Below are 27,846 nucleotides of genomic sequence, written 5' to 3' on the forward strand. Positions count from 1 at the left end.
CATGAGATGACTCTTCAGAAATAAGAATGAGCTTATGGAGACTGGGGATGGCGCAAACCCTTATGCTGCATGCACGGAAGCCATCATCAAACTTGGCATGTTCATGTACTGCTACTTACAGGTACATGCATGATGCATGTAAGAACGATGGCTTGGAGGATCGCGGGAATGCGGGTGGCGAGGGCCGTTGGTCTTTGCTTGGTATTTCTTATTTACACGGCAGAGAATTTTTGATCCTCCGAATCCTTCTGTCTCAGCACACCATTGCCACATGTACCTGCAATTAATATCACAATCTTCCACCGCTACCAGCCTTAAAGTCTTGAAAATAACTTTTATTAACATAAATTTAAATCTTACTTGTAATGAGTAGGGTGTCATTATTTTTACATAATAAAAACATAAAAGGGAAATGAAACAGTTCTAGATTTCTGGTGTCTTACTTATGCCATCGCGTCCTTCTATTAGTAAAAGTAGGGGCTTATTACGCCGAATATCTTTCAAGATTCTTGCATTCAAATTTGATCAAGGCAAAATTGCACATGACATCTTAGGTCCATTCCAGTGCCAAGCAACCTCTTTTTTCCTTAACTCACGTCTCTAGAAAACGAGGTCCGTTAAGGCTCGACAATAATCTTAGTCTTTAGATCAGCCAAATTGGAAGAATAACTGTGTTCATAATCGGATATGGGTGCAGACGAGCTACCAGCAAACAACCTTCAGACTTCGGGCAGTGATTCGAACAAGACTGGGCAAAATGAAGGCATCGCCTTTACTGCTCGTGTCCACAATATCTCTGTCGATGAAAACAGCGGCTCAATTGCTTTTCTTTTAAGAAGAAATGGCCAATTCTTCCAATCCGAGTTGAAGAGTACAGGCTGCGCGGACTCCGCCATTTTTACCACAGCTCAATGCCTAACACCCGAATCGCTTGTTCGCATCTCGTGCGTTATAACCGCGCCCGACAATGCAACCTCAGAGACCTTATTTATTACTCAGATATCTTCACTGGACATATTGTCCGAAGCAACGGCCAATCTCCCAAGTAACCTCAAGCTACATGGAGCTCCTGGAGAGACTCTGCCTTCGCTGAATGAGCGGATACTTCTTTTAGACACAAGGCTCGACCACAGACTTTTGGACGCTCGGGTTGCGGCCACGGCCTCAATCTTCAAACTCTTCTCGGCAGTGCATCAATTGGCCGTCAAGTATATGGCAATCCACGATTTTCACTACATTCCGACGCCGGCATTCGTGGGCTATGAGTTCCCCGCTGAGGAGGAAGATCACTTCTATCTCGATTATCTTGGCAGGCAAGCGATGTTGGCACCAACCGGCGAGGTGCATCTAGGAATGGCGCTCGCTGCAGATCTTGAACGTGTCTACGATATTCATACCGTCTTTCGTCGAGAACCCAAGAGTGATGGAAGACATCTGACAGAGGTCTGATACCCTTCCTTATGAATCCGAATATACACGATCTCCTCAGGAAATGCTTACATATAAGTCTAGTTTACAATGCTTGAGCTCGTGTTTGCGCTGAAGAATGATTGGACCGAGATTCTTGAGCTCGCAGACAGTCTCTTGGTGTTCCTTTTGCGGTCCTTGCAAGAAGACGACAAGTATGCCAAACTCACAGCAGCTGCGCAAAGGCTGTATCCTGCTGCTGGAAGCTTCAAGCTGGGCTTGGATAAGAACGGCAAGCTTCCGCGCGTACGATTTGATGAAGCTAAAGCTATCCTTCGTGATCACCTCAGCAGAGTGGCGAACGCCGAGGAAGACCTTACGTATGTACTCATCGCGACAAACCTTGCTAAAGTTGGACATTATCACTAAACGCTAATTCAGGAGAGAGGAAGAAGCATCGCTAGGAGAGCTTCTTGCGAGCGACAAGTCGCCTCTGGACTCACCTACTGATATATTCATAATAACTCACTTTCCAACCCACCTTCGTCCATGCAATGTCTCTTCATTGGGACAGGATGATGCGACGACGAATTCATTCGACATCATTCTGCGTGGGCAAGAAATTGTCACGGGATGCCAACTGCTTCACTCCTATAAAGAAGTGAGATCAGCCTTTACGAATCGCGCGCATCCCATCGATCCAGATTGTCCCGGGTGGCGGCCATATACCGAAGCGCACGAGATTGGGATGCCGCCATGGGGCGGTTTTGGGCGTAAGTTGTCACTTACCCCAGTTTTCAATTGTATAATTTGCAGTACTGACGCATCTAATAGTTGGACTGAATCGTCTTGTTCAGGGATATCTGGGTTTGGTTGATGTTCGCGAGACTGTTCTTTTCCCGCGCGATGCATATAGGCTGGCGCCGTGAGAGTGCTAACAGAATCATCATTAATGGTTTCCAGCTATCTAAATAGACATCAAAATAAACTAAGCTTGAACCAATATAAAAAGTTATCGATTGGCTTAATCCTAAGTCATTTTTCTAGGGAAATGTGCCGCTTTCATAAATTCTGTGGTTGCGCATGTGCTACAACCATTTCTCCATACCGTGATCCCTTATACACAACTGTTCCGTTACATGATTACCATTGACAATTACCATTAATAGGCTAATCCTTTGCCGTCTTGATGTAACGGCACGGCGGACCGTCGCAGCTTGTGCAATCCTACGGAGTATTCCTTTTGCCATGTGTAGCGTAATCCGGCTAGAATATGGCCCGCATTCCATCAATTCACCACTCAGCTTTTGGTTATGCCGCCTGCTCCAAGCTACACGCACATGCAGGCGGCAACCAACTGGCGGATTAACAAAATAGTGTGCAACCAACAGACAATGAACAATGATACGTCATGACCGTAACAAGACCCACCTCGTTTTCAATTCGTTTGCTCAAGAAGTTCCTGATCAACCGTGCACTCTCATTCCCCTCACTTGTGCCGTTTCTCGGAGTCGTTCATTCTCTTCTCACAAGCACCACCAGTAATCTCCGGACCACGAGCGCTACCAATTTTGATTGAAGATGGCGAAACAAAAGGTCTGCCTCGCTTACTCTGGCGGCTTAGACACGAGCTGCATCTTGAAGTATTTGTTGGTGAGTCATTGCCATGGCCTTTGTGTTTGATCCATCGACTGAGACGTTGTCTAGGAAGAAGGATATGAAGTCATCACCTTTACGGCGAAAATTGGCCAGGAAGAGGACTTTGACGCCGTCAGGGAGAAGGCGCTGAAGATTGGCGCCAGCAAGGTCTACATTGAGGATCTTCGCAGAGAGGTATGCACTCCACCACGAGGAAGTCTCCACGAAACTTAAGAGCCATTACTGACGCCCTCGTGTAGTTCATCGAAGAGCAGTGCTTCCCCGCAATCCAATGCAACGCCATCTACGAGAATGTCTACCTCCTCGGTACTTCGCTCGCTCGTCCCGTGACGGCTCGCGCACAGATTGCCATTGCGCAAAAAGAGGGCTGTTTCGCCGTGTCTCACGGATGCACGGGCAAGGGCAACGATCAGATTCGATTCGAGCTCGCCTTCTACGCTCTCCAACCCTCCATCACCGTCATTGCGCCCTGGCGTGATCCCGTGTTCTACGACAAGTTCAAAGGCCGCAACGACCTGCTCGACTACGCCAAGGCAATGGACATTCCCGTCAGGAGCACCAAGAGCAAGCCATGGAGCATGGACGAGAACCTGGCCCACTACAGCTATGAGGCTGGTATCTTGGAAGACCCGAATACCAGTCCTCCTGATGATATGTGGCAATTGACTGTAGATCCGAGAGAAGCCCCTCATCAGCCTGAAGACTTCACCGTCACCTTTGAGAAAGGCCTCCCAGTCAAACTCGAGTATGAGGGTGAAAAAAAAGTTGTCACGGATTCCGTTGACCTGTTCCTGACTGCCAACGCCATTGCGCGTAGAAACGGTGTCGGCCGTCTTGACATTGTCGAGAATCGCTTCATTGGATTGAAGTCTCGTGGCTGCTACGAGACACCTGGTCTGACCATGTTGCGAGCGGCGCACGTTGACTTGGAAGGTCTTGTACTGGATCGCGAAGTTCGCGCTCTTCGTGACCAATTTGTTACTTTTAACTACGCAAAGCTGCTGTACAATGGCCTCTACTTCTCGCCCGAGCGCGCATTCCTGACCAAGAGCATAATTGCTTCGCAAGAGGATGTGAATGGCTCAGTGAGATGCCGAGCGTACAAGGGTTCCTTCACCGTTCTTGGGCGTTGGTCTAATACCGCCAAACTTTATGATGCAAGCGAAAGCTCCATGGATGAGATTGGTGACTTCTCGCCAAAGGACACAACTGGATTTGTCAGCGTCAACGCGATCCGACTCAAGAAGTACGGAAAAGCTATGGAAGACAAGGGACAGAGCTTAGCCAAGAGGTCCTAGCGGATATTGTCACATAGATAGCATCTTCATTAAAATTTATGCTGAGATGGAAATCAAGATGACATGCTATTCCCACACAATTGTAGATTAGAACCGACTGAACTGAAACAGCCATAAACCATACTGATCGCCAATGGTAGCCCATACCCCAAGGATGGTAGATCTATGCTTTTTGGTAAAGAACGCCTCTTTATTTCTGATATTTGCTGTTTAAAGGTCTGTTGATCCTATGATATGATTTCGATAGATAGCGAAGATCTCCTGACTGTCGAATCATATGCGCCCAGAAGAACTCTAGGGGAGACCAATCATCTGACTCTGCCTTAAAAAAGAGCTTGGCGGGATCTTGAATAATCCATTGTTCGTAATCGTATGAACTTCGACTCGAGGTCTGCAACGGTAGTCACAATGAGGCCGAAACAAAAGCATGCCACAAACGGGCTGGTCTGTGCAATAAGACAGAATACAACGAAAAAAACGTACAATAGCTGGTGTTCGCTGATGATAATCCACTCAACTACTAGTCTGCCGGTTAATAGCTAATCTATGGGGGAGAAGATAGGGTCTCAAAGTCGCTTTTATTACGCTCGTATGAGATGTAAGTATATTTAGTTTGTAGGTACCTAGGTACGACCTTGATATTTGGCCTGGCTGGCTTGGTGAGGCAACGCCACCCGCGTGAAGGATTGGCTATAACCCCTCCACACTATGACTTACGGCAGCTAATTTGAGCCAAAAAAAAAAATCATCCATTTCTTTCTAAACTGCTTGAGGCGTACATGGTAGAAGAAGAATATTACTTGTAAGAGCATCCCAATACAAGCAACAGTAGGAGCGCAATATCCCAATTATCTCATAATAAAGGGAGTGGAGTACTGTTTCTCATCTCAGTACATGTCAAAGACTTGGATGTTTCTCAATACCTACATAGAAAATCGGGTTGGTGCCCAACAGTGCCTGACCAATTCTGTTTCCCTGATCTCGTGACTTAATGTTCGTTGAGATGCGACATACTAGAATGTGTAGGTACTTTATACGGAGTCGAGCATTGAACTCTCTGTAGTAGCAACCCTCGCCTTGGAGAATGCTATTACTACTATTCCTCCTCATAATAACTTTAGACCCTGTGCATCCAACGCACGTCTGCAGCGCTCGGTTTTTGCTGTCCTTCTAAATGTTGAAGTTACGCTGACAAAAGAATCCCTGTCACCGAAATGTTAATGGCGGATTTGGATACTCAGCTACCATTCGCGAACCTACAGATCCCGTGACCCATTCAGCCTCACATTGCTCGGTAGGCGCAGCCCGTCGTCTTCAAATCCCCACCCGATATTGATATCTTTGCAATCAATCGTAACAAAAAAGATCTCGAACGCAATGGATAGTCGCGTCATTTCCGGCAACACATTCGGTCCCAATGCTATCGTCGTTCAAGGCAATCTTACGTCCCCTGAGCCACTTTGGACCGTGAACAATGCGGCCCATGCCGACCGACAACGTCGAGAGAGAGAAATAGAGATCCTGAGAAGGCTTTATAAATCACCGTACGAAGATCGGAAAGACCGAAATCCAGATCGGACTCGAGGAACCTGTGAGTGGTTCGTAGCTCACAAGCTCTTTCAGGAGTGGCAAGAAAGCAAACAGTCAACAACACTTTGGGTATCTGCAGATCCCGGATGTGGAAAGTCAGTCCTATCAAAGCACCTGATTGATTCAGTATTGCAAAGCACAGCATCTAGAACAATATGCTACTTCTTCTTTAAGGACGACTTTGAAGATCAGAAAAATGTCGTCAGTGCTCTCTGCTGTATCTTATACCAACTTTTCAAGCAAAAACGCGTCCTGCTCTCTGAGGCTGTTCTCGAACAATTTGAAGTCTATGGAGAAGAGATTACTAGCTCATTTGGAAAGCTTTGGAGCGCCCTTCTTAGTGTAGCTGAGGACAGGAACGCTGGCGAAATCATATGTCTCCTAGATGCAATCGACGAATGCGAAGACCACGGAAGATCCCAGCTCGCTCGGGCCTTACAAACGCTTTATAACACTGGAAGAAGCTTTAATTTGAAGTTTCTATTAACTAGCCGGCCCTATGTTAGTATTCAGCATGGTTTCCGACCTCCGGACATTCCAGAGTTGGCTGTGATTCATCTAAGCGGGGAGAGTGATGATGAGATGGTAAAGATATCCCTAGAAATCGATATTTTCATTCGGGCTCGAGTCCGGGTTGTTGGAGAAAAGCTGAAGCTTGGGAGTGACGAGCAAGGCATTCTATTACGAGAACTTATGCGGGTCCCCAACCGAACGTATCTGTGGGTGCATCTCACTCTGGACTTGATTGAGCAAGACCTCGATCTCGACAAAAGCGGAATAGTCAGAATTACTTCCCACCTTCCCAACACGGTTGAAGAAGCATACGAAAGAATTCTATCCAGAAGCCGCAATTTTGAAGAGGCTAAGAAGCTGCTGCATATTGTGGTTTCAGCCGCGCGGCCCTTAACCCTGAGTGAGATGAACTTAGCGTTGACGTTGAGAAGCCACCATCAGTCGTATGACGACCTTAACCTCAAGTCAGAAGAGCGATTCCGAGAGAACGTGCGAGATCTCTGCGGCCTCTTCATAGCGGTCATTGACTCAAGGGTCTATCTGCTTCACCAAACAGCGAAGGAATTTTTGGTCCAAACCAAGCCATCGAATGTTTCGAAACGCAATCAGGCAATTACCAAATGGAAACACTCACTGTGGCCGCAAGAATCCCACCGCATTCTCGCCGAGATCTGCATCTGGCATTTACTCTTCGCAGAGTTTGGGGCCCAATCTCCTAAAGGAAAAACAATGAATTTCCAGCACAATGACCAACGTGTCTTCCTGGACTACTCTGCTAAGCATTGGACCACTCACGTCCGCGAATCGCATATCGATGTCAAGAATTCACTAAGTCAATTAATATCAAAGCTCTGCGATGGGACCTCAAGTCGCTGCCTGACTTGGCTTAGAATCTATTGGAGGAGCACGAACACAGATTTCCCGCAGAATTTTACCGCTCTCATGATTGCATCCTATTTTGGACTTACGACAGTGATGAAGCTCCTGCTTATATTGGATAGCACCGACGTGAATTCTCGGGATGGCACATACAAGCGGTCAGCTCTATCTTGGGCTGCAGGAAATGGTTATTACGTCGCTGTTAAGCTCCTAATTGAGGGCGTTAGGAGCCACTGGAAGGGTCTTGAGATACTCTTTAAAGCAGGAGCACAGGTAGACTCGGTGGATAGACACAATCTAACACCACTATCCTACGCCGTTTTAAATGGGCATGCTGCTATCGCCGAACTATTACTTGAAGCAGGAGCCCGCGTCGATACAAGGGATAGCATTGGAGGGACGCCATCTTTTTACGCCGTTTGCAACGGACACGAACACATTGTTAATCTACTTCTTAAGAGAGGAATCAACATCGATTCGGAGGAAGACATGAGCATGGCGCTACTTTTGTCCGCTGCGGAGAAGGGCCATGCGGGAATCGTTAAGCTCCTGCTCGACAAAGGTAGAGTTGATCCTAACTCGAAGGATAAGAATGGCAACACGCCATTATATCTGGCTGTCAAGAATGGGTATAAACCTATCATTGAGCTTCTACTTGAAAAACTAGGAGACAAGGTCGTCATAACAAATAAGATCGTTCAGGCTGCGGTAGATAATTCGTGGAATGGCAAACAAATAATGTCATTACTCCTTAAGCAGCAAAGAGATCCCATCACGATCACAGAAGAGATTATGCATACTATTACTACAGGCTTCGACGAAGAAGTGATGGCATTACTCCTTAATCGACGAGGAGACCAGATCACAATCACAGAAGACGTTCTTAAGGCTGCTGCAAGTAACTTGAAAGGCGCGAAAATAATGGCATTACTTCTTGATCAAAGAGGAGACCAGATCACAATTACAGAAGACGTTATTAAGGCTGCGGCAAGTAATTCGGAAGGCGCGGAAATAATGGCATTACTTCTTGATCAAAGAGGAGACCAGATCACAATTACAGAAGACGTTATTAAGGCTGCGGCAAGTAATTCGAAAGGCGCGGAAATAATGGCATTACTTCTTGACCGGCGAGGAGACCAGATCGAAATTACAGAAGACATTGTTAAGGCTGCAGCAGGAAACTGGAATGGTCAGAAAGTAATGGCATTACTCCTTGATCAGCGAGGAGACCAAATTACAATCACAGAAAACATTTTCAAGGCTGCAGCAAGAAACTCAAACAGCAATCCAATGATATCATTGCTCCTTGACCGACGAGGAGACCATTTTACAGAGGATATTGTTAAAGCTGCGGCAAGACATTGGCATGGCAAGGAGATAATGGCATTACTCCTTGACCGGCGAGGAGACCAGATTGCAATTACAGAAGAGGTTGTTAAGGCTGCGGCAGGAAATGAATTCAGTAAGGGAATAATGGCATTACTCCTTGACCGGCGAGGTGACCATATTACTATCACAGAGGGTGTTATTCAGGCTGCAGTAGAAAATCAACATAGCAAGGAGATGATGGCATTACTCTTTGACCGACGAGCAGACCATATTACTATTACGGAGGATATCATTAAGTCTGCGGTAAAGAATAGATGGAGTGGTAATGAAGTAATAAAATTACTTCTTGACCAGCGAGGAGGCCAGATGATTATTACGGAAGAAATTATTGAAGCTGCAGCCAAGAACGAGACACGCGGCAAGGAGATAATTACATTACTCTTTGAACAAAAAGGAGGTCAGATGCTTATTACAGAAAAAGTCATTAAAGCTGCAGCAAGAAATGAACTAAGTGGCAAGGAGATAATGGAGTTATTATTGAATTGGTGAGGAGACCGGATCATTATCACAGAAGAAGTACTTTAAAGCTGCTGCGGGAAATGAAATAGTTGGCGAAGAAGTAATGACGTTACTTTTTAACCGACAGGGAGATCGCCTAATTGCTATCACGGAAGAGGTTGTTAGGGCTGCGGAAACGTGTGGTTAGAATTTAGTTTTGAGCCTTTTATCCTAGGTGAATATTATTTGCTTTGATTGGGATAGATAGCACTCCATCTCAAGATTCTACAACGTAGCAAAGGATAGAGATGTTGATCATATTAAACAGCCAATGCATAAAGAAATCAACCCAGATATAAAGAATATCCATGGGAGAAAGACCTTTATACATCGCTGCAAAAAATGGACACGAAGCAGTCGTTGAAGTTCTAGCGCAAAAGACCGACGTAAAAATTAACTTAGTGATAATTGCTGGGAGATCGCCTATCCTTTGGCCGTCTGGTAGAGGTCACGAGTGGGTTATGGCTATTTTAATGGAAGCCGGTGCAGATCCACGCTTTATGGATAGAAATGGGGATACAGCAGCCACTATGGCAAGACAACATGGTTATGAGAGAATAGTTTAAATGCTTGAGCAGTCAAGATAGAATAAGATAGTTAAACAGCATGGTATTTCGCACAAGTATTTGAAACAGTGCACGGTGTGACATTCTAAAGAAAAAGATCCCCCCCTTTCTACCTATTAGTGCGTGATGCCTTCCAATGCTATGGAAAAGCATAAATACACCTTCAGTAGCGGGGCTGATTTGCACCTCTTAATCAAGTGGAATCCCCCCTTCATGTGTCTACATATAATTAGAGCCAATATAGTTATTTATCTTTAATTGCGGTTGGAGGTTTTGCTTAGTTCTTGCCTAGTGCTTTGCTGACGTCAAGTATTTGATTGTGGTCTGTATTGTGCCTATGACTTCGGCTAGATTTAGAGAACTTTCCTTAGACTTTGTACGCACCACTGCCACCCTCTGCTTGCTGGAATGCTACCGCGCAATCTTGCGTTTTGTAACATTTTGAATGCAATTGAGATAGAATTGCTAATAGCTTGATCCTAGCTATTCCACAATAAGTGTGTGACATGCCAGGCAGATTTCTAAGGGATCAACCTTTTTTTTAGCCATTGTGTCGTTGCAGTTTATAAGGAGAGTATATGCAGTTGGCGAGACCATTGGCAAAAGGGAAGAGGCATCTTCAGCTGCAAGAGTTGTATCGCTGTGAAAAAAAAAAAAGACTCTTGTTCCGCCAAATATACTCTTTGCATTCAAGCATCTACCACTAAACTGCTGGACTGGATCGCTGGAGTTCGCCTCTCATTAACTCCTGGTCGATTACACTCAGTTTAACCAACAGCTCATCGCTTCTCTGTGTGTGCTGGCTTCAGACTTCGACTCAATAATGGGGTTATCATACAGCAATTGTCAAGAGTTTGGTATCTTGAATACAAGACTCTTTTCTGGGTGGAAGCTCCAAACGCAGCTTGACGGAAATACCGAGCTCATAACTAGCGAACAGGCTATGGGGGGAAGTGGAAAAATTTCTCTCTAATTATCTGACCCAGTTCCTGACTTTTGCTTCTCCTCGATCCATTTCAGAGCAGCTTTATTTTCTTCTTTCCTATTCTCAAAATCAAAATACTTCTTTAGTTGGTCTCTCACATATTTTCCTGGAGTCGCATTGGAGGGCGCTATCTCTTTGCCATATATCGCCTGGAAATTCCAACACGAAATCCACCATTTTGTTTCATCATTGATTTTGATGAACTTTGCGGCAACCCAAACATCTTTTCGGTCTTTGCCGTTTTCGAACTTCATTTGACTTTTTTCGCGATTGATCTGTCGATTTAAATCGAGCTCGGTCACTTGACCGGTGGCGCGATCGTGATCGGCAGTCATCTTATTCGTCACTTTCTTTCGTAGCTATCGCCTTGCTTTGGATTCTTTGAGTCTATGCTTCCAAATCCGCTATGCTAGTATGAAATGCTTGAACGAGGCGCATGATGAAATTTCCATCGTTGAGTACAGCGATCTCTTTCTTTTTCAGTTGGTATAGACGTTTTCCCATGCTCCAGTCCAATTGGTGGTCCCTTCGAATCGTTCCAAGAAACTCTCTGGCAGCTACTTCCTCCGTAATATCGGACACCTTAAGCTCAATGCATTCTCGTAGGCCAAATAGAAGTCGTTAGCCAAGGCAGTCCAATTCTGGATATTCCTTCGAGTGACGACTTCCCAGAAACGATCACGGGCTCCTCTGATATCTTCGCCATGACTCTGTGCTGCTAATCTTTCAAGAGTGTAATATCTGTCTGGGAGAGGTCTTGTAAAGTATTGCTTGCCTCCATAGTGGACCAACTGCATCTAAGATAGCCAGTGCTAGCCATTGAATGTCTTCCTTCGTTTTTCCGTACTTGAACCTTCTCTTTCTTTGCTGATACATCTTTGTCTCCAACTGATTTTCCAGTATGATCTTGAATAGTAAGTCCCGCATCTCGGGATCATCTTTAGCTAGAGTAGCTGCGAACTCCTTCTCAAAGAACTTTTTACTGATGTCATAAATCTCTTCAACGTTAACTTCGTCTTCCTTTTCCGAAAGTGTGTTCTCCTTCGACCACTCTGGGTCAACATATTCCCAGATCTTTAATTGCTCTGCAACAAACTTTATCCTTCTGATAAAATGTCTCCAATCCATTCTAGTTTCCAGTTTATCAGTTTATCGAGACGTGACCTTTCTCAATTAGCTGTATAAAACTCATCTTCGAGTCTGAGGTTTCCATATCTTTCTTGAATCGTCTGTCAGATCTTGTTTGTAATCATTTCATCTGCTTGAATACCTCCAATTGAGTGCAAAGTGGTATTCCCAGACTGAAGGTTAGGGAAATGGAGGATCTGTTAGCCAAATAGGTCGCTATTGCCGGACGGCTTCAGATTTTTTTGAGTTGTTTAAAGAACAAATAAAATGAAAGAAATTGCGTTATACTGGTCTTAGTGTTGATCTTAGGAGCATAACTCTGAAAATCAGCAGAAAACTCTAGGATGCACAAGGTAAGCTGAGAATCATGATTATCTCGAAAAACTGGCCAGTGGGCCTTTGTTCATACTAACTAAAGCAAGTTAGCTGGTTGCTCCGCTTAGTAAATAATGGCGCTATTTCACTTCAGTTGTGACAAAAACCCACCGGCCTTTTTTTCGAGGCACTACAATGCTCAGACGAGGGCTCAAACACTCATCTACAGCCGGGGTTTGAAAGAAGGTAAAAAGAAGGTAGAAAGGGCACAGTACGCAGAACTATGAATTGGGGTTGTATTTACGTCCGAACTTAGAAGAAACAAGCGTCTTTACAGCAGCTTTTCAGTTTCAATCCGGATAAAAGTTTCTATGACACTAGTCGCAGGCCACATCAACAGATAAGCTGTCGTAACGAAACAATGTTCACTCACGAGGAATTATTTCCCTAATTACAAGGTAAGTACTCTTACTAGTTCAGGGCTCTGGCATGATCGCGAACCTGGACCTATTCTTGAGCTACAAAGAACATACAGACGACACAGACAATGTTTAGTGGTATATGCTCGACCCAAGAACAGTAAAAGTCAACAAACCGTCCTGCTTTCAGGATACATATACGCACTACAACAGTATACATACACAATTCGAACTAAATTACAAAGGCTTATTCTTAGACTATGCTTGCTCATTTCACATAGTATTCCTATTCAGATTTTCCAACTTCCTGGACTTTGATCTCCGCACGCCTCTCTTTCTCTCCATTGCAACCAAAGACAACATGTTTAGAAAAGTCATAAACTCCACTGCCTTGGTTAAGCTCCGATATCGAGACTTTTGTGTAAATAGTTCTCGTCATTTCAAGCTCTGTCACAAGTTTATAATTGCCATCCCCATCGGGCGTCGTCTCTCTCGACCGTCTCTGGTGCATTGCAAATATTTCCTCCGTTTCCAACAAAGGACTCTCTCCCTTGACGCCAGTTCTTGCCGCGTGAGATTTAGCCCGCGTCTTGTATCTCTGGGGAGGTGTTGTATCAAGAATTTCGTCGACTAAAATTCTCGGGACTGCTTCTTCATCAGCTCTTTCAGCTTCTCTTTCAGCAGCTTTTTCAGCAGCTTTTTCAGCAGAAGCGCCTAATTCTCGTGTTGCAGCTGTCGATGGCGCATCAGGCAATGTGCGGAAAGCGTCTTTGGATCCGTAGACTTCGTTCATAAGTTTATCCATTTTGGACACAGAAAAGTGATATAGCTTCTTGTGTATACCGTCTGCCTTTGGGGTTAATCTGTACACACCGCCTTGGAGTGCGTATGCGGGTATACTGAACCACCGCTCTGCTAGCTTAACAACATCGACAACCTCTTTCTTAGTTGCCAGGAACCACTCCTGATGAGCTTTTGAGCAATGAATACATTCAATAATCAAGAGCCTCTTATGCCGTAGAATTTGAAGAGCAAGTTTTTCAGCCTGCGCATAGCCAATGAACGGTTCCGTCGCATGGACACCATCTGTCTCAATTTTGTAGCAATTCTGGTTGTGTCTCACATCTTGAGGATACTTTGATCGTCCAATCTTGAATAAGCCAGGTAACTTAGTATGCTCAAGGACATAGAGAATGCCGGCCTGTGATATGTCCCTAAAACTCTCTTGCATTGTTTGAGATATTTTTCCGTGGTTGTAATCTTTCCCTAATTTAGGAAAATGGACATCACCGAGCATCTCATCAAACTTTTCTCTTCCGCTTTCGTTAATGTCATTGTCCATTGTCTGTGTGCTAGCGTGGCGCACAGATGTAGCGATATTTAAACTCTGTATTTTGTCTTCAATGTCAGAATCCAATATAGACTTGTCATAATCTGGAATGCCTCTCTCAAGACTAGAAAATGACATGCTGTTGGTATCAGAGTCAGATTCGAATGAATCATCGTGTGATGTCACACTCCTCGGCGGAGTGACTGGTCGTATATTTGAGGTAGCTGCTTTCCGTTGCCTTTTCCATCTATTGAAAGCTTTAACAGCTTCATCGCGATGATGATTTTTGCAGTGTGTCAGGGTGATGAATGTTTTCATTTCATCATGCAGGCCTTTGGTGTCGACACATTTGGTCATGCTCCGGAATTGAGACAAAAGGCTATCGATTCGATCCTGCTCTTGAGCCAGGCTGATTCTGCAGCGGCCCATTTTGTCTTTTCTAAAGCCTCGACATCTTTCGAAGTTTGATTCGCCAGGATGTGGGAAAGGATCGATGTGTTCAAGGATTATAGCAATTTCTCTGAACACTGGCGAGTCCATTACGGCTGCCATATCGAGACAATTTAAATTATCACATTTGATAGTAACCGGTTTCTGAAAAGAGAATCAGGAGGGGGTATCGCCTGTCTATATATGATAAGAAAGACAGGGAGCTGTGCCCGGTAAACGAGGAGTTGAATGCATACTGGCTGCTGATATGCATGTTGGCTGCTAGTTCACTCAATTCCGCACCGTGTTCGTATGTCCCCTGCAATGAAGGATTGAACTGCGACTGATGATAGGTTGAACCTCCTCGGAATATAGCAAGTCCGAGTAACTAATCGAAAAGAGGCAGCTCATTCCAAGAAAACACATGCGGGATAAGTTATTTTTAGGATAATAGCAAGGCGGGACTTCCGTGCTGATTGCGACGGCCTATCCGTTATTGGCTGCCAGCATCGCCTACTTGCTGTAAGTACTGCTCCATCATCGCGCGCCAGTTGTATTATAATTCTTCTAATTGATTTTGAACATTCTGTCTCTTGGAGTGTCTAATATTTCTGGCATTCTCTTTTCTGGTTTCCCAAAGTTTGTCTTCAAGCAATGTCTCTCAAACATCGATGTCAATGAAGCGGCCTCCACCACGTTCAATGCACATGAACATGCATATCATTTCCACGTATAGCGCACCAATTATCCTATTCTGACACCAGAACTGACGCGAAACTCGTTTTTTTCTTTTATTATGATATGGTACCTGGTGCAATTCCGAATATGGTACGGCCCCCATCAGCTGAAATACCACGCTAAGTGTCAAAACGGCCAGCAATGATACCAAATGTTGGTTTGACCCTTGTCCATGTAGATAGCACCTGACCAAATATAAATTAAAAGGAAATGTTTAATGAAAATCCAGGCCTTTAAATGGCATAGTGTGTATGTAGAGAGGCATAAGCAGATTCCTTCATGGCTGCCTAGAGTCCTAGCGAGGCTCGATCAGCAATTTCAAAAGTTCTACCCTGTCCGGCTCTCGCCCAACTCCATGCGTTTTTGGGATCGTGTTGCTCTCCGCTTTCCGCGGCAGTTCTCATTCCTAGAAGCTCTGCAATAGAGCCCTATCTATTCATTCATGGCGTCTTTATGTGCCTGCAGTAGACTTATCGCACGACTTACTGCATCAAGATACCTTAGATGAGATTGGGCAAACTACTTTCGCGCAAGTCTTGGAAGTTGAAGAAATAGTACAAGATTCGATTCAGCATACCTATTCAGCTGGGTAATAGGAAGCCGATTAAATAAATAATAATGGATAAGAAAACGCTAACAGACGGTCTGTTGCCTTACTACCCGCTTCAGTAGTCTGGCTTACTTGCTATCCCAGTTAAGGTTATACTTAAGAATTCTTACATTAAAATAGGGACAAATAAAAGTCACCCAATTAACGATTTGTTTTATTGCATAGTAAAATGAACCTTGGATTTAATTTTCATTACAGCATGGTACGGTGGCTACTCGGCTGAGATATGCCTGGTTCTTTAGGCAGTAACACCACTTACAAGCTGGGTAACCTTGATCAACACCTGAAGTGTTCCATCCAAGTCCTCATGCGCCTTCCATCTTAGGCCACTAGAGGTAAAATCGGCAGTTAGACGTTAGTCAGTCTCTAGCTTTCAAATGACCAATCAGAGCTATAGACATCCTCTTCCTCAGTGGTTACATCCTCCTCCTCTGAGTTTCCATAAGAAGGATTATCGATGGGCCACTTGTCTAGACCTTTCCGCTGATTGTATGAGATGGAAAACCGCATCTCAAAAGCTTGTCGGACCATCTTCCTGGTTTTGTATCTGAATATCCTACGATGGGAGACCACGAATGTGGTTGCGTTGTAGGCCATATTTTGATCACCGGCCCCTGACTCATGCAAATTGAGGATAAAGATATAAAGGAGCCTAAAAGCGGAGTCGCGTGCCAGACTTTTTAATCCTCTGATCTCTCGTCTCTCATCCGGATCCCAATCGTCCTTTCCTTTTCTCAGATCTTTCATGATGTCACGTAGTTGGCGTCCTGCAAGTACATCAATGCCGCGAGACTTAAGAGTTTCGCAGAGAGATTGGTAGTCGGAGAGGCTCGTCGACATGCGGCGAAAGATCTGCCGCAATCCATCCTGCACTGCGCAATCCACAATGTCGGAAAAAGGCATCTTGTTCTGAGATGGTAACGAAGCTGGGACGCCGCCTGACGGCTGCTTAGAGCCTGCAATATCGCTCATGACTCTCTGGATATGCCCCGGAGCGGGAACCGACTCTAATGACTTCGTATGTGAGGCATCGATGGCTTTGCCGCGATCTTGTATCATATCGTCATCTGTCCCCTGTTTCTTTACGTCCCAAAGCAAGTATAGGTCCTCAGGTAGCGCTCGTTCTTGCTTGCCGGTGGTAACTGTCAATTTTGATCCGCCGTTGTACTTTACAGTCGCATTGCGATCACTGCTATGCCCCACCACTTCGCTGATCTTCTTGATCAGCAATGCCAACTTCCGCAGAGCAGTCTGGTTGGCGGCTTCCCAATCATGAATTTCCTGCGTAACATTGCGCTTCTGGACATTGTTGAACATGCGGTATTGATGGTAACCAATGACCAGGATCGGAGTCTGTGAGATCCAGAGTTGAGGAGTGACGTCGGCCATGTCAAGCATCCGACTCGCAGCTCGAGTTTTGATCTCGAGAGTCGATGCCAAATCCACTGGCCTGGTCTTAGTTTTCACCACAGTTACTAGCTGCTTGCCGATGGATTTGCCGGTTTCAGAAATGGAAACAGCTCCCAGAAGATCCGATACGCCATCAACCACGGACGCTGCTTTTGGGACGCTATCTGCATTACCTTTGCTGTCGATATACCCATCGGTCTCGTGACGTATGAGACATTTCATGCCGCCGAAAAGATAGTGAATTATTCTGTGATGGCCAGTGCTTCCAGGGATTCCTTTCGTATACGCCTTCTCAAAGTTATGGCCGAACCCTCTGAAGTCCTGGATTATGTCTTTTGTCTTGGCCTCCACGCGTGTAAATACTGCTGTCTTGTTACCAGCAATCTCAACTCGAATCTCAAAGTTGTCGGAGGAGGACCCTTGAACGAAGCGCAAGAGTTTCCGGATATTGTTCCTATCGGTAACTAGGTCTATATCTCCGAGCTCGAAATCGGGGTTCTCGGCCTGAAGAGCACGGAACAATGGCTCAAGAGGATAGCGGGGGCTGCGCGCCGCATTTTGGTCGATATATACCATGCCAGAATCAGGCGTAAGCTTCGGAACCACTCGGGGTGGTGACCAAAGAGGCGGAGCACCTTCAAATGTCAGAAATAACCATCAAGGCGGCGGAGAAGATATCTTACCTGGCACCGAAATAGTCGGTAAAGATCCTTCAAGCCAGTTGTATGACGCGATATGTTGAAGCCCCGTAATGGTGGCATCGCTTGCCGGGGGACTATCCAGATCAGAGATAGATATTTCGGCCAATATAGAAGCCATATTCAATAATTGATATCCAACTGCGAAGCTATAGCTGGTATTCCAGAGATTTTGATGAATCTAATGATTGATTGTATGTGTGTTTCATGGAAAAGCTACTCAAGCAAACGGAATGCGTTTGGTAGATGAAGGGAGATTCACGTGACCACTCAACAGTTGTTGAGGGAAGGGCAGATTCTGAAGACCGTAAATATGACCCGGGTCACATTAAATAGTTATACAGCAGTACAACTCTCATAATTTCGCGTGCTGAAGGAAAATGCCTCTTAGTAGCCGAAAACAGGTTGCGGGGAAGTGGAAGTTGGTGTCACTATTGGTGCAACGCTTCCGCGCTTTTCATTTGTTGGTTGATATTATGTAGGAATTGACGTACAAACGTCCCGATACCGAGAGGGCTTTATCGACTACATGTAAGAAGATGTTGCCAAATTTATTGTCCTCTATAGGGCATAACGTTTTAGTTATCTTATTATCCTTAACTTTTTTCCATCTAATATTTACCAATCATAATGAAGTATTCTAGGCGACTCTCATGGACGATGTGAATGACTACATATTTGCTGCAGGCAGACCGGATTAACGCAGGACCGATCTACCAATCGCGGATGGATTATTAGATTAAAATGACATTTGGGTTTTGGTTCCTTGGATACTATACTAGGTATGTTTATCAAATCCCTTCTCTGCTGTTGTTATAACTTCTATACATCAATATAGTTATACGTCAGTATTCACCCGCTTTCCCATAGTATTTTTAACCATTAGGTTGCCTTGTTTTGCTTCAGTTGAGGTCTCATATGTACTCCAATTCCGCATAGGAACTTTCTTGTCGTACATTTCATCGATTTCGGCATAGGTCCGGCCTTTCGTCTCAGGCATAAGCAGGTAACTCCAGACAATCACACAGGCCATACAGCCCGCAAAGACAAGATAGGTCTTGGCACCAAGGTTGGCTGCATCTGCTGATGTAAGCTGAGGCACGGCAAAAGTCGTGATGACAGCTGTGATCTGGCAGCATGCCACGGTATACGCCATGGTGTAAGACCGCAGCTTCGGCGTTGAGATCTCAGGCGGGAGCAGCACTGAGACAGAGAGGAAAGATAATGCCCAGAAAAAGTTAAAGATGAATCCCAACGCAGCGATTGCCAACAGAGCGTTCCTGTTATCGGGGAAGAAAGCTAATGCTCCAGCTACGGCGTCGAGGCAGAAGAGAAGCACCATCCCCCACAATGCGGTCGGGCGACGTCCGTATAGATCGAGAACCATGGGCGCAACAATAGCTCCGGCGAGGTTACAGAGGGAGGCTATAATCGTAAGAACAAACGCGTTACCCACGCCCAACTGACTGAGGAAGACGGTAGTATACGTCGTCGACAGGATCACGCCTGAGACCTGATTAAGCGAATAAAACGACCCCGCGGTGATGGTTCTCTTGAAGTTTTCTCGATTGAATAAGTCCCAGAAATGCACGTTGGATGACAGCTCGCGTTCGTTTTCCTCGCAAAGAACGATGACGCGAAACTCATCCTCTAACTGAGCGTCGGAAAAGCCGCGCAGGCGTCGTAGGTTCCTCTTAGCCTCCTCCATACGGCCCTTGGATACGAGCCATTGAGGGCTCTCAGGAATACCAAGAGTCAGGACGAACAGCAGCACAGGAAGGCCAGCTTCGATTGACAGGGGAATTTGATAAGCCTTCGGTCCGTCGATGGCGTGGGTGGCGTTTGAGACAATCGTGGCAATCACGCCTGAAAAGATGTTGAGGATATTGTAGATCTGCACGCTCCGGCCTCTCATCGATGTAGGCACAACTTCGCAAAGATATAGCGGTGCGATGGTGTGCGCTATTCCAATGACAAAGGCACTACAGAAACGGCCGATGGCGAAGGCGGCCAAGTTTGGCGCGAATACTTGCAAGAAGGCTCCCAACAATGAAAACACGTAGGATCCAATGAGTGTCCACTTTCGGCCAAAGCGATTGGTCAAGGGCGTCGTGGCCAGGCCGCCAATGACTGATCCAACCAGAGGGACAGAGAAGACTAGATCCTGATTGCGTGCTGTCAAGGAAAGGTTGTCACTACCAGGACTGGCATGGCCTTGAAGTAACCGCACCTAAAGAACCAGTCAACTCTGAGTTCCATTGGAAAGAGAAAATATACTGTTGACGCTAGGAACTTACAAAGGCTGGTGTTGCGGCAACAGGTGAGATGACCCTATCATCGTAGCCGAATAAGAAAGATGAGGCACCGAACGCGAGACACGACAAGACGAGCATCAAATTAATCGCCCCCTCGTCTGGTCGCACGCCAGGAGCCAAGACTTCGGCAGCTGGTATCTCCTCAACGTTACAGACCTCAAGTTTGGGCTCGGCTGTCGCCTGGGTGTTCTCGTTGGTAGCCATTGTGTTTCCTGCTTGGGAACAGTTTCCTGTTTGGGAACAGTTCTCAAGTGTTTCCAGCCACAAGGAACAATTTGCCAGTTATTAGCAAAGAAATGAGCTAGACGCTTCTGGATCTGGGGTAGGCAAACCCAAAGCAACGATTGGAGTTTGTAATGAGCATCTCGACGAGCTGTGTGGATTCTTTACCGGTATATATATGTCTGAGAGTCTCACCTAGCCTCCGGACTACATACACGTACCTCGGATTGATATCAGGAGGCCACGACTGGAACCGGCGACCCCAGATGTGGAATTTTCTCTGGGGTACATAAGGCGGAGACGCGGGGATCAAGGATCAGGACCTTGATTGGCTGACAAGTTTCGCCGAAAAATCGCCGCACTTGACTATCCTGTCTGAATGAGTTTCACCGAGACTTAAAAAGTTGGGAAGCAAATCAAATACCATTGGTGCAATACCATTCATAGAGAGTTCTTTAAGAAGACCGGGCGAGGTTGGAATTCCTCACAGTACGTAATACAAATGCTAAGTACATAACGATTTTCCAGCAAACGCCATCGATACGGTATATCATTACATGTACATATACGAGCTATTGATGGTACTGCAGCAGTTAGCACAGCATTTACTTTTACGAGCCATGCTTGGGCCACCTAAATCTTTCGAACATAATATCCATTTTCATTTATAGTTACGCCTTGTATACACGAGTTTATGAGCTCATGCGTGCTTGAAGCAATCGATAGCCGGAGTGCTACATAGTTGAACCTCTTGTTTGGTATTCCACAAAAAGATCTCCCAGGAGAATATGCACTTTAACTACCCGTTAGTGCCAGAAGACTACATGTGTAAAGTCTCCTTAGAAACCAGTGGAGGGCATTGGTCCCCAGCACCACTCCCCCAAACAGATCGACAACCCCAGATTTTCCGTTTCTCTACTCTATTGGAACTTACCATCTAAACCAGCGGGTCCTACTGTAATGTTGCTTAGATGTGGATATTTGTGGCTAGCTTAAGTAGTGGACATTAAAACTAAACCACACAATAGACCAAAACAAGCTATTGACTCTGCCCCATACTGACGGCCTTGAAAAAGCTTACCTTTCGCCGAAAATTGTCCGTTCGAGCAGCGAATTCAAGGTCTCATATGGGTAAAAGAGAGAGACGTCGCATAAGGACGCCATCCATTTGACGCCACTACTGGAAGCTGAACTCTTGTTCTTCTCTTGCTCTCTTATGGACTGATAGAGTAGTTACGACTCTTCTACAACAAGACGACTCGATTAGCATCACCTCTTTTCACCCACATCTGTTTGTAATATTCATAACTCATCAAGACACCAAATACCCCTAAATCTGGTCAAAGGCACTGGGAGAATTCCCTGTCAAAAATGTCTCTCCTAGTGGCCACTATACGCACTACACCTGTGCTAAGTCCCAACCCCAAGGGCCGCACTCATGTCTCAAACTCCTCTGCACACTCTGACAATCAGAGTATCGGATCTACTACAGATCAGAAAAGTTTCAATCGGTGGAGACCAAGATATCATTTAATGCCGCCCCGTTACTGGGTCAATGATCCATGCGGTCCAGGTTACAGTCCGTCAGGACGATGCTATCAGATGTCTTTCCAATGGAATCCATTTGGATGCGAATGGGGAAATATGTCCTGGGGACATGCAACATCTCAAGATCAGGTACACTGGGTCGTTTCTAGGGAGCCTTCGATGCAGCCCTCGGAAATTGAAGATCCTTGCGGTGTATTCACAGGTTGCACTTGGCCAACTAACCCCAGCGGCCAAGACGATGGCACCATAACAACCTTCTATACATCTGCCCAACGTTCACCAATACATTGGACATTGCCTTACGAGAAGGGCAGCGAGCTCATCCGCATGGCAACATCCAGAGATCATGGTCGAACTTGGAAACGCCACCCATCTTCTATTGTTCCAGGGCCCCCGAAAGGATTGGACGTGATAGGGTGGCGTGACCCGTTCATCGGAACATGGGACTCTATTGATCGATGCCTCGATCGTAGCAGCGGAGAGTACCTGTATGGAGTTGTTGCGGGGGGAATCCGCCATCAGTCACCCGCAGTCTTTCTCTACTCTATTAATGCACGGGATCTTACTCAATGGAGCTTTGTTTGCACGTTATTCACTCCAGGGCAGAATTTCAACCCTTCAAAGAAGCTGTCAGATTTTGGCACCAACTTTGAGGTAACCAATTTCATGACACTCCGAGACAATGATGGCGACTCCTACGATATTCTGTTGATGAGTATAGAGGGCGCCTATGAAACGGAGACGCCTTCATTTTTAGATGCTAAAGGCCAGTTCAACAAGGCCAACAAAGCGCAAAGGTCAAATAAAATACAGAACTGGCTTTGCGGCCGGCCAAAATTAACAGAACAAACACCCACAGGGAGTGCTAAGAGTCAAGCACTGGAATTCGAGTTTCGATTTGGTGGTCGCCTTGACTATGGGCTGTACTATGCGGCAAATTCATTCTACGATCCAGTAACAGACAGTCGTGTAGTTCATGGCTGGATTCTTGAAGAAGATTTGCCTGCTCACTTAGCAAAGAAACAAGGGTGGAGCGGCATGTTATCCTTATCTCGTATCCTCAAGATGAGACAGATCAAGAATGTGGTCGCTGCTAGCCGTTCGGACTTGAGGTGTCTCGATTGGCTTCATTGTGCCCCTAATCTTGATGACTCTTATAGCGTTACCACGCTTGCTTCTTTCCCTGATCCCCGCTTGTCGGTCTTACGCCAGACAGAGCTAGGCATGTCTTCTGCACCTACGGTCCATGGTCTCGACTACTCGAAGACTCAAAATACACTTGGCTTCCTAGCTCTCAAAGCACGCCATTTTGAGGCAGAGATCTCCTTGTCGGTTCCACCAACTTCGGAGCAAATTGGTGTCATATTGTATCACTCTGATGGTAAGATCCCAGTGAAAACGCAATTTATCACCGTGTTAACTAACTACAATAAGATCTCTTAAGCAAAACAACTATCTTCTTTCAACCATATGAAGAATACATAGTGGTGGAGCGGCATGGTGTCAACCCAGGACACAATGAGACAAGTGGTATAAATGACAGCCCTGAATTTGCACCACATACTCTTTTCACTACACGCGACCCCGGTACCGGCAAAAAGTACCAAGAGACGTTAGATATTCGTATTTTCTTTGACGTTAGTGTACTTGAAATCTTTATCAACGAACGTGTTGTTATAACAACCCGTATCTATCCCGAGGCCGGCCAGTGCTGCGGTATACAGCCATTCGTGAAGTATTATGGAGGTGCAACAGGAGGAAATGAGCCAATAATATCGCGTTGTGTGGGGTGGGAGCTGAGACCATCAGTATATTATGAGACATAGAATCAGGCTAGCTATTTTGAAGACAATGATTGTATTACAGAAATACATGTAGATTATCACTCATTTCAGCAGAGTCTATTACAGGCCCTGGGGGGGACTCGATGTTTGGAGATGTTGATGAAAGAACGAGATGCTAATAGAAAATTAAAGACAATATATTGATCAATAATTATATTACAAACCTTAGGATTCTGCTGGGAGGCCTAGTTAGGCTCATCCTGGAGAATCAGTTTGCTACCTTCCCGCTCAAAGCGCATGTAAAAGTGCACTTTAGTGGCCTCAGGTGTATAGCTGGTCGTGTATCCTAGCTCAGTGTGTTTCCAGATTTGGCGTTTCGAATCCAAGAGAGTGAAGATGAGCCACGTACTTCGCCAGATACGGGTGGTTGCCGCCTCGAAGAATGCTGAACACCTTTAAATATTGATGGATGAGCTTATGATGGGTAGTTTCGGCGCCTTGCTTCCCATGATGCAGGGAGATGGAGGGCTGCAAAATGGTTGCGTTCGGTGAAAGCCGCTCCATCGGGAAGGCTGGATTACCTAGGACAGTAATAGCTGTCGCGGAAATGTCGTAGAGCTTCTCAATCTGATATCATATATCAGCAAAGTATATAACATATAAAGAAACCCAAATACAGATCCTTACTAATCCTACACCGTGGGCCTCCATAAAACTCAAAGGCAGCTTCTGACATAGAGCCAAGGTAGATTCCGCCAATTTGATAGCATAGTCAAACTGTAGCTCAGGGTGGGGTGATTGTAATTTCAGCAGGTTGTGCGCCAAGCAGAGATACCAGAGCCGGTTCTGAAGCCATTTCTGCGTTACAAGTATGTCAGCATGCTGAGTGACAATGGTCTGTCCATTAAGCACATCCGCAGTCATATCATCTAGTGATTGATCATCTAGAACGAGACGGTCGTAGTGGCTATACAGATGGCGGCTCTGGGCGCGCTCAAGCTTCTCGAACACTAGTAAAACTGTTTCTTCATTAGACTTGGGGCAACCTCCTCGAGTGGCTGCACACGTAGCGTTCCAGCAATCGATAAATTCATCTTGGATAGCGTTAAAAAGCTGCATGAGCGCTGATAGTCCCATCAACGCGGCGGCGTCTTTTTCGTTAAACACAATCATTCCCGAGAGAAGGCCATGTGAGGAACTGCTCAAGAGATCATCCGAGATGCACGGCACCGAGTCACGCATTTGCTTCAAGGTGATAGGATGTCGTTTTTGAATAGAATATGCCCTGTAAAAGTTATGTCAGTCTGCGAAGACAGGGTATTCCAACAAGCATGCCAACCTCTCCGTAATGAACAAGACCATGTATGCGCGTAGATTCTGACCCGTCTCTTCGCCAAGTGCTCCCTGGTACGCATTCGAGTCATCTAGTCCCATTGTCTGAGCCAAGTCGATAGTTTCTCGCAAACGAAGCCAAGCGGCATTGTGCTGGTTGGTGCCAAAGAGGGAGCCAAAGAGGAAAAAGCTTGTCATGACCGCTTCCAGTGTTGGCCTTTCGCCAAAGTCAAAGGAACTACGCATCTTCATGGCTTCGTTCATCAACAGCTTCGCCTGGCGCTCCCGCGAAGAGGACGTAGGCCGTTCGCTGATGAAAATGGGCTGGGTGATGGCGAATGCACAAAGAGCTAAGATCATTGAACCAAATAGAGGGCTTTGGCGATGCTCTTGGAGATAAAGCTTAGTGAATAGTGTAGATCGATTGAAGACTGGCATTGTCGGATGAAGTCTGTCAAAATAGACATCCATCCATGGAATCAAGCTAGCCTCGCTGATGTAACCCGGCCAATGAGGGGTAGTATCCCTTAACTGGTCTTGAGGGGTTGCTAAATCGTACGAACGCGTGCTTGTCGGGTTTGTATTGCTCTCTAGAAAGTTCATATCAATTACCGGTGGGAGTGCTGCAAAGTCAATGAATGAGCCTCCCCATGGAAAGCCAGACGGTGGTATCTGAGACGTCGCTCTATCTGGTGGCCAGTACTCTGTATCTTGACCATGGCTGAAGATGCCGACGTCGCCTGCATTGGATATTGGCAGGTCATTTGCAAAGCTAGGGCTCACAATGTCAGGCACCGGCTGCGGTTCGTGATCTGTCGCGGCAAGACGGCCATCAAATTCTCGAGACGACCAGCCGGATCTGGGTATTGGCAGAGATGGGGTCGAAGTTGTATCACTGCTGGCTGCTCCAGCTGACTCTGATGTCTGGGCTGCCGCCATCTCAGTATATTGTTCCAAGCTTTCCTTGTGCGGCAAACGGCCTTGGTCTTGGTGAATCTGCGCAAGACGCCTGGCGGACATGTCAGAAAACGCCGAGGAATCTGGATTATGGCCCGAGAACGTACTTGCCGGCAGGGCCACGCTTCTTCTGTGGCTTCAAGTAGGTGCATTCAAACCTACGAGCGAGACACATCTTACATGGCTGCAAGAAGTCACACTGTGCCTGGAGTCAGCTACTGGCTGCCAACCGCACAGCTGAATAACTGAGTCACATTGCCAACTTGCCCTAATTTTGCGAAACTTGCATTGGTCGCAGGAACGCTTCACGGCTCCAACTGTCGATTGTCCAGAAGAGGCATCTGCTGATGGGCTAGAAGTACTCATCCTTTCGCAACATCAATGCATTGAGTGCCAAGCAGACTTTGTAACACTACTTAACTCCGCAATGTTGTTGCTTGTAGATTTGTCGCCTGAGAACTCGCGGGGAGATTCTGACACTTTGTTGTTTTGGCTTTAGCGCTCGTACTAAATTTAGCCCATATGGGTGGTATAGTGGGGATGGTCTTCACCTAGTAGATTTACGACATTTGAACCAACTCTCTCTACAAACTGGATTCAGTCAATTCTTTCGACATGCTTCTAGTGTCGAAGCCTAACTCCTCACGGGCTAAAGAAAGCGAGAAGAAAAAATCAATAACTGGCCAGAAGTAATCCAGATACAATACTAAATACTTATTCATTTTTATTTTTCTAGTTTCGAATGTTCGATGAGTGTCGCTGGCCCAAGTTTCAAGCCAAACAGCGGTGTTGGACTTATACTTCTTTGTTGTAGACATATTATGACCTGATGACAGTTATAGAGACTATTTATACGGCGATAAGAAAAGTGACGAGGTTTTTCCATTCATCATAACTCTATAGGTTATGTCCCAGCGCGAAGCTAAGTTGAAACAATATGTATTCCATCAGCTATAGGCCTATGATCCTGAGCTTGGGGGCTATCCTAATCAATTTTCAATATTCTCGTAAGTTGCCGCAGCAAGAGCCTCTGCTAGTCGCATCATTCGTCCCGACAACCTGCTTACTCTACGCATTCGCACTTTAGTGGCTTGGCTCTATGCTCCTAAGAGATCCCCTGATGCTTATTTGCTCCATAGATGCAGGGGGAGGGCGCCCAGACAGAAAAGTGGGCAAACTCACAGCGAAGATAGCAAAGTTGAGAATCAATGTATATCGGCTCATGAGAGTAGCAAACACAACAGCAGGGTTAATACCAATGGTACCGGTAGACATCAGCCTCATTAGCCAAACTATGTTACCATTTAAAGATAACGTAGGAGAGGCATCATCTCCATAAAATCTAGCAAAGTTGAACAAGTAAAAGAAAAGTTACAACGTTTCTAAATGGCTTTCTTCTCATCCATCTATGGTGAGACAGAGAGCGCCTCTAGAGAATTTAAGATTTAATTTTCATTTCATGCATGATACTCTCAACTTAGATAAGTTCACTATTCCCTTTCTATAATCTGCCCTGTGCGTTATAGGCCACGCGTCAATGTACGGCGAAGGTATGCTATGCAATTTTGAGAGGATAAATTTTTATCCCAATTGCAAGGCGGAGTTTCAACAAAAATAGCATAGGAAACATCTATCATGATTCATAGTAACTGGATTATGTAACTGCATATCTTTCTTAATCAGAAGAATAACAAATTTTCTCAAATCACCAACTTGGTCAAGTCGTAGTTACACTCTCAATCCCTAAGAACATATTATTACATCCATTAATAAACTCATGTAGAATCAGCTTCTTTTTTCGATTTTTAAAATCTTTACAGCCAATCT

The 27,846-nt window shown here is 45.6% G+C and overlaps 7 protein-coding genes across 7 annotated transcripts; 4 read left to right on the forward strand and 3 right to left on the reverse strand.

Moving 5' to 3' along the window:
* Positions 1-687: 687 nt before the first annotated feature.
* TGAM01_v209607 (aspartyl-tRNA synthetase) lies at positions 688-2,336 on the forward strand (the record flags this gene model as incomplete). Its single annotated transcript, XM_018800887.1, has 4 exons — positions 688-1,443; positions 1,513-1,787; positions 1,849-2,180; positions 2,242-2,336. 4 exons carry the CDS (start codon positions 688-690, stop codon positions 2,334-2,336), a joined length of 1,458 nt encoding a protein of 485 aa, XP_018665719.1.
* Positions 2,337-2,988: 652 nt separating this feature from the next.
* Positions 2,989-4,364, forward strand: TGAM01_v209608 (argininosuccinate synthase; the record flags this gene model as incomplete). The annotated part of the gene is made up of 3 exons (XM_018800888.1): positions 2,989-3,060; positions 3,115-3,240; positions 3,306-4,364. 3 exons carry the CDS (start codon positions 2,989-2,991, stop codon positions 4,362-4,364), a joined length of 1,257 nt encoding a protein of 418 aa, XP_018665720.1.
* Positions 4,365-5,741: 1,377 nt separating this feature from the next.
* Positions 5,742-9,224, forward strand: TGAM01_v209609 (hypothetical protein; the record flags this gene model as incomplete). The annotated part of the gene is made up of 1 exon (XM_018800889.1): positions 5,742-9,224. One exon carries the CDS (start codon positions 5,742-5,744, stop codon positions 9,222-9,224), a length of 3,483 nt encoding a protein of 1,160 aa, XP_018665721.1.
* A 3,708-nt stretch (positions 9,225-12,932) lies between these two features.
* Positions 12,933-14,405, reverse strand: TGAM01_v209610 (hypothetical protein; the record flags this gene model as incomplete). The annotated part of the gene is made up of 1 exon (XM_018800890.1): positions 12,933-14,405. One exon carries the CDS (start codon positions 14,403-14,405, stop codon positions 12,933-12,935), a length of 1,473 nt encoding a protein of 490 aa, XP_018665722.1.
* A 1,714-nt stretch (positions 14,406-16,119) lies between these two features.
* Positions 16,120-20,380, reverse strand: TGAM01_v209611 (hypothetical protein; the record flags this gene model as incomplete). Its single annotated transcript, XM_018800891.1, has 4 exons — positions 16,120-17,798; positions 17,847-17,938; positions 18,818-20,091; positions 20,159-20,380. 4 exons carry the CDS (start codon positions 20,378-20,380, stop codon positions 16,120-16,122), a joined length of 3,267 nt encoding a protein of 1,088 aa, XP_018665723.1.
* A 1,389-nt stretch (positions 20,381-21,769) lies between these two features.
* TGAM01_v209612 (hypothetical protein) lies at positions 21,770-23,772 on the forward strand (the record flags this gene model as incomplete). The annotated part of the gene is made up of 2 exons (XM_018800892.2): positions 21,770-23,327; positions 23,381-23,772. The coding sequence occupies 2 exons, from the start codon at positions 21,770-21,772 to the stop codon at positions 23,770-23,772; spliced, it is 1,950 nt and encodes a 649-aa protein (XP_018665724.2).
* A 309-nt stretch (positions 23,773-24,081) lies between these two features.
* TGAM01_v209613 (hypothetical protein) lies at positions 24,082-26,385 on the reverse strand (the record flags this gene model as incomplete). Its single annotated transcript, XM_024550596.1, has 5 exons — positions 24,082-24,357; positions 24,418-25,015; positions 25,070-26,071; positions 26,127-26,218; positions 26,287-26,385. The coding sequence occupies 5 exons, from the start codon at positions 26,383-26,385 to the stop codon at positions 24,082-24,084; spliced, it is 2,067 nt and encodes a 688-aa protein (XP_024404675.1).
* Positions 26,386-27,846: the final 1,461 nt, after the last annotated feature.

The sequence above is a fragment of the Trichoderma gamsii genome, assembly GCF_001481775.2.
Source record: "Trichoderma gamsii strain T6085 chromosome Unknown Scaffold_48.2, whole genome shotgun sequence".
NCBI lineage: Eukaryota > Fungi > Ascomycota > Sordariomycetes > Hypocreales > Hypocreaceae > Trichoderma > Trichoderma gamsii.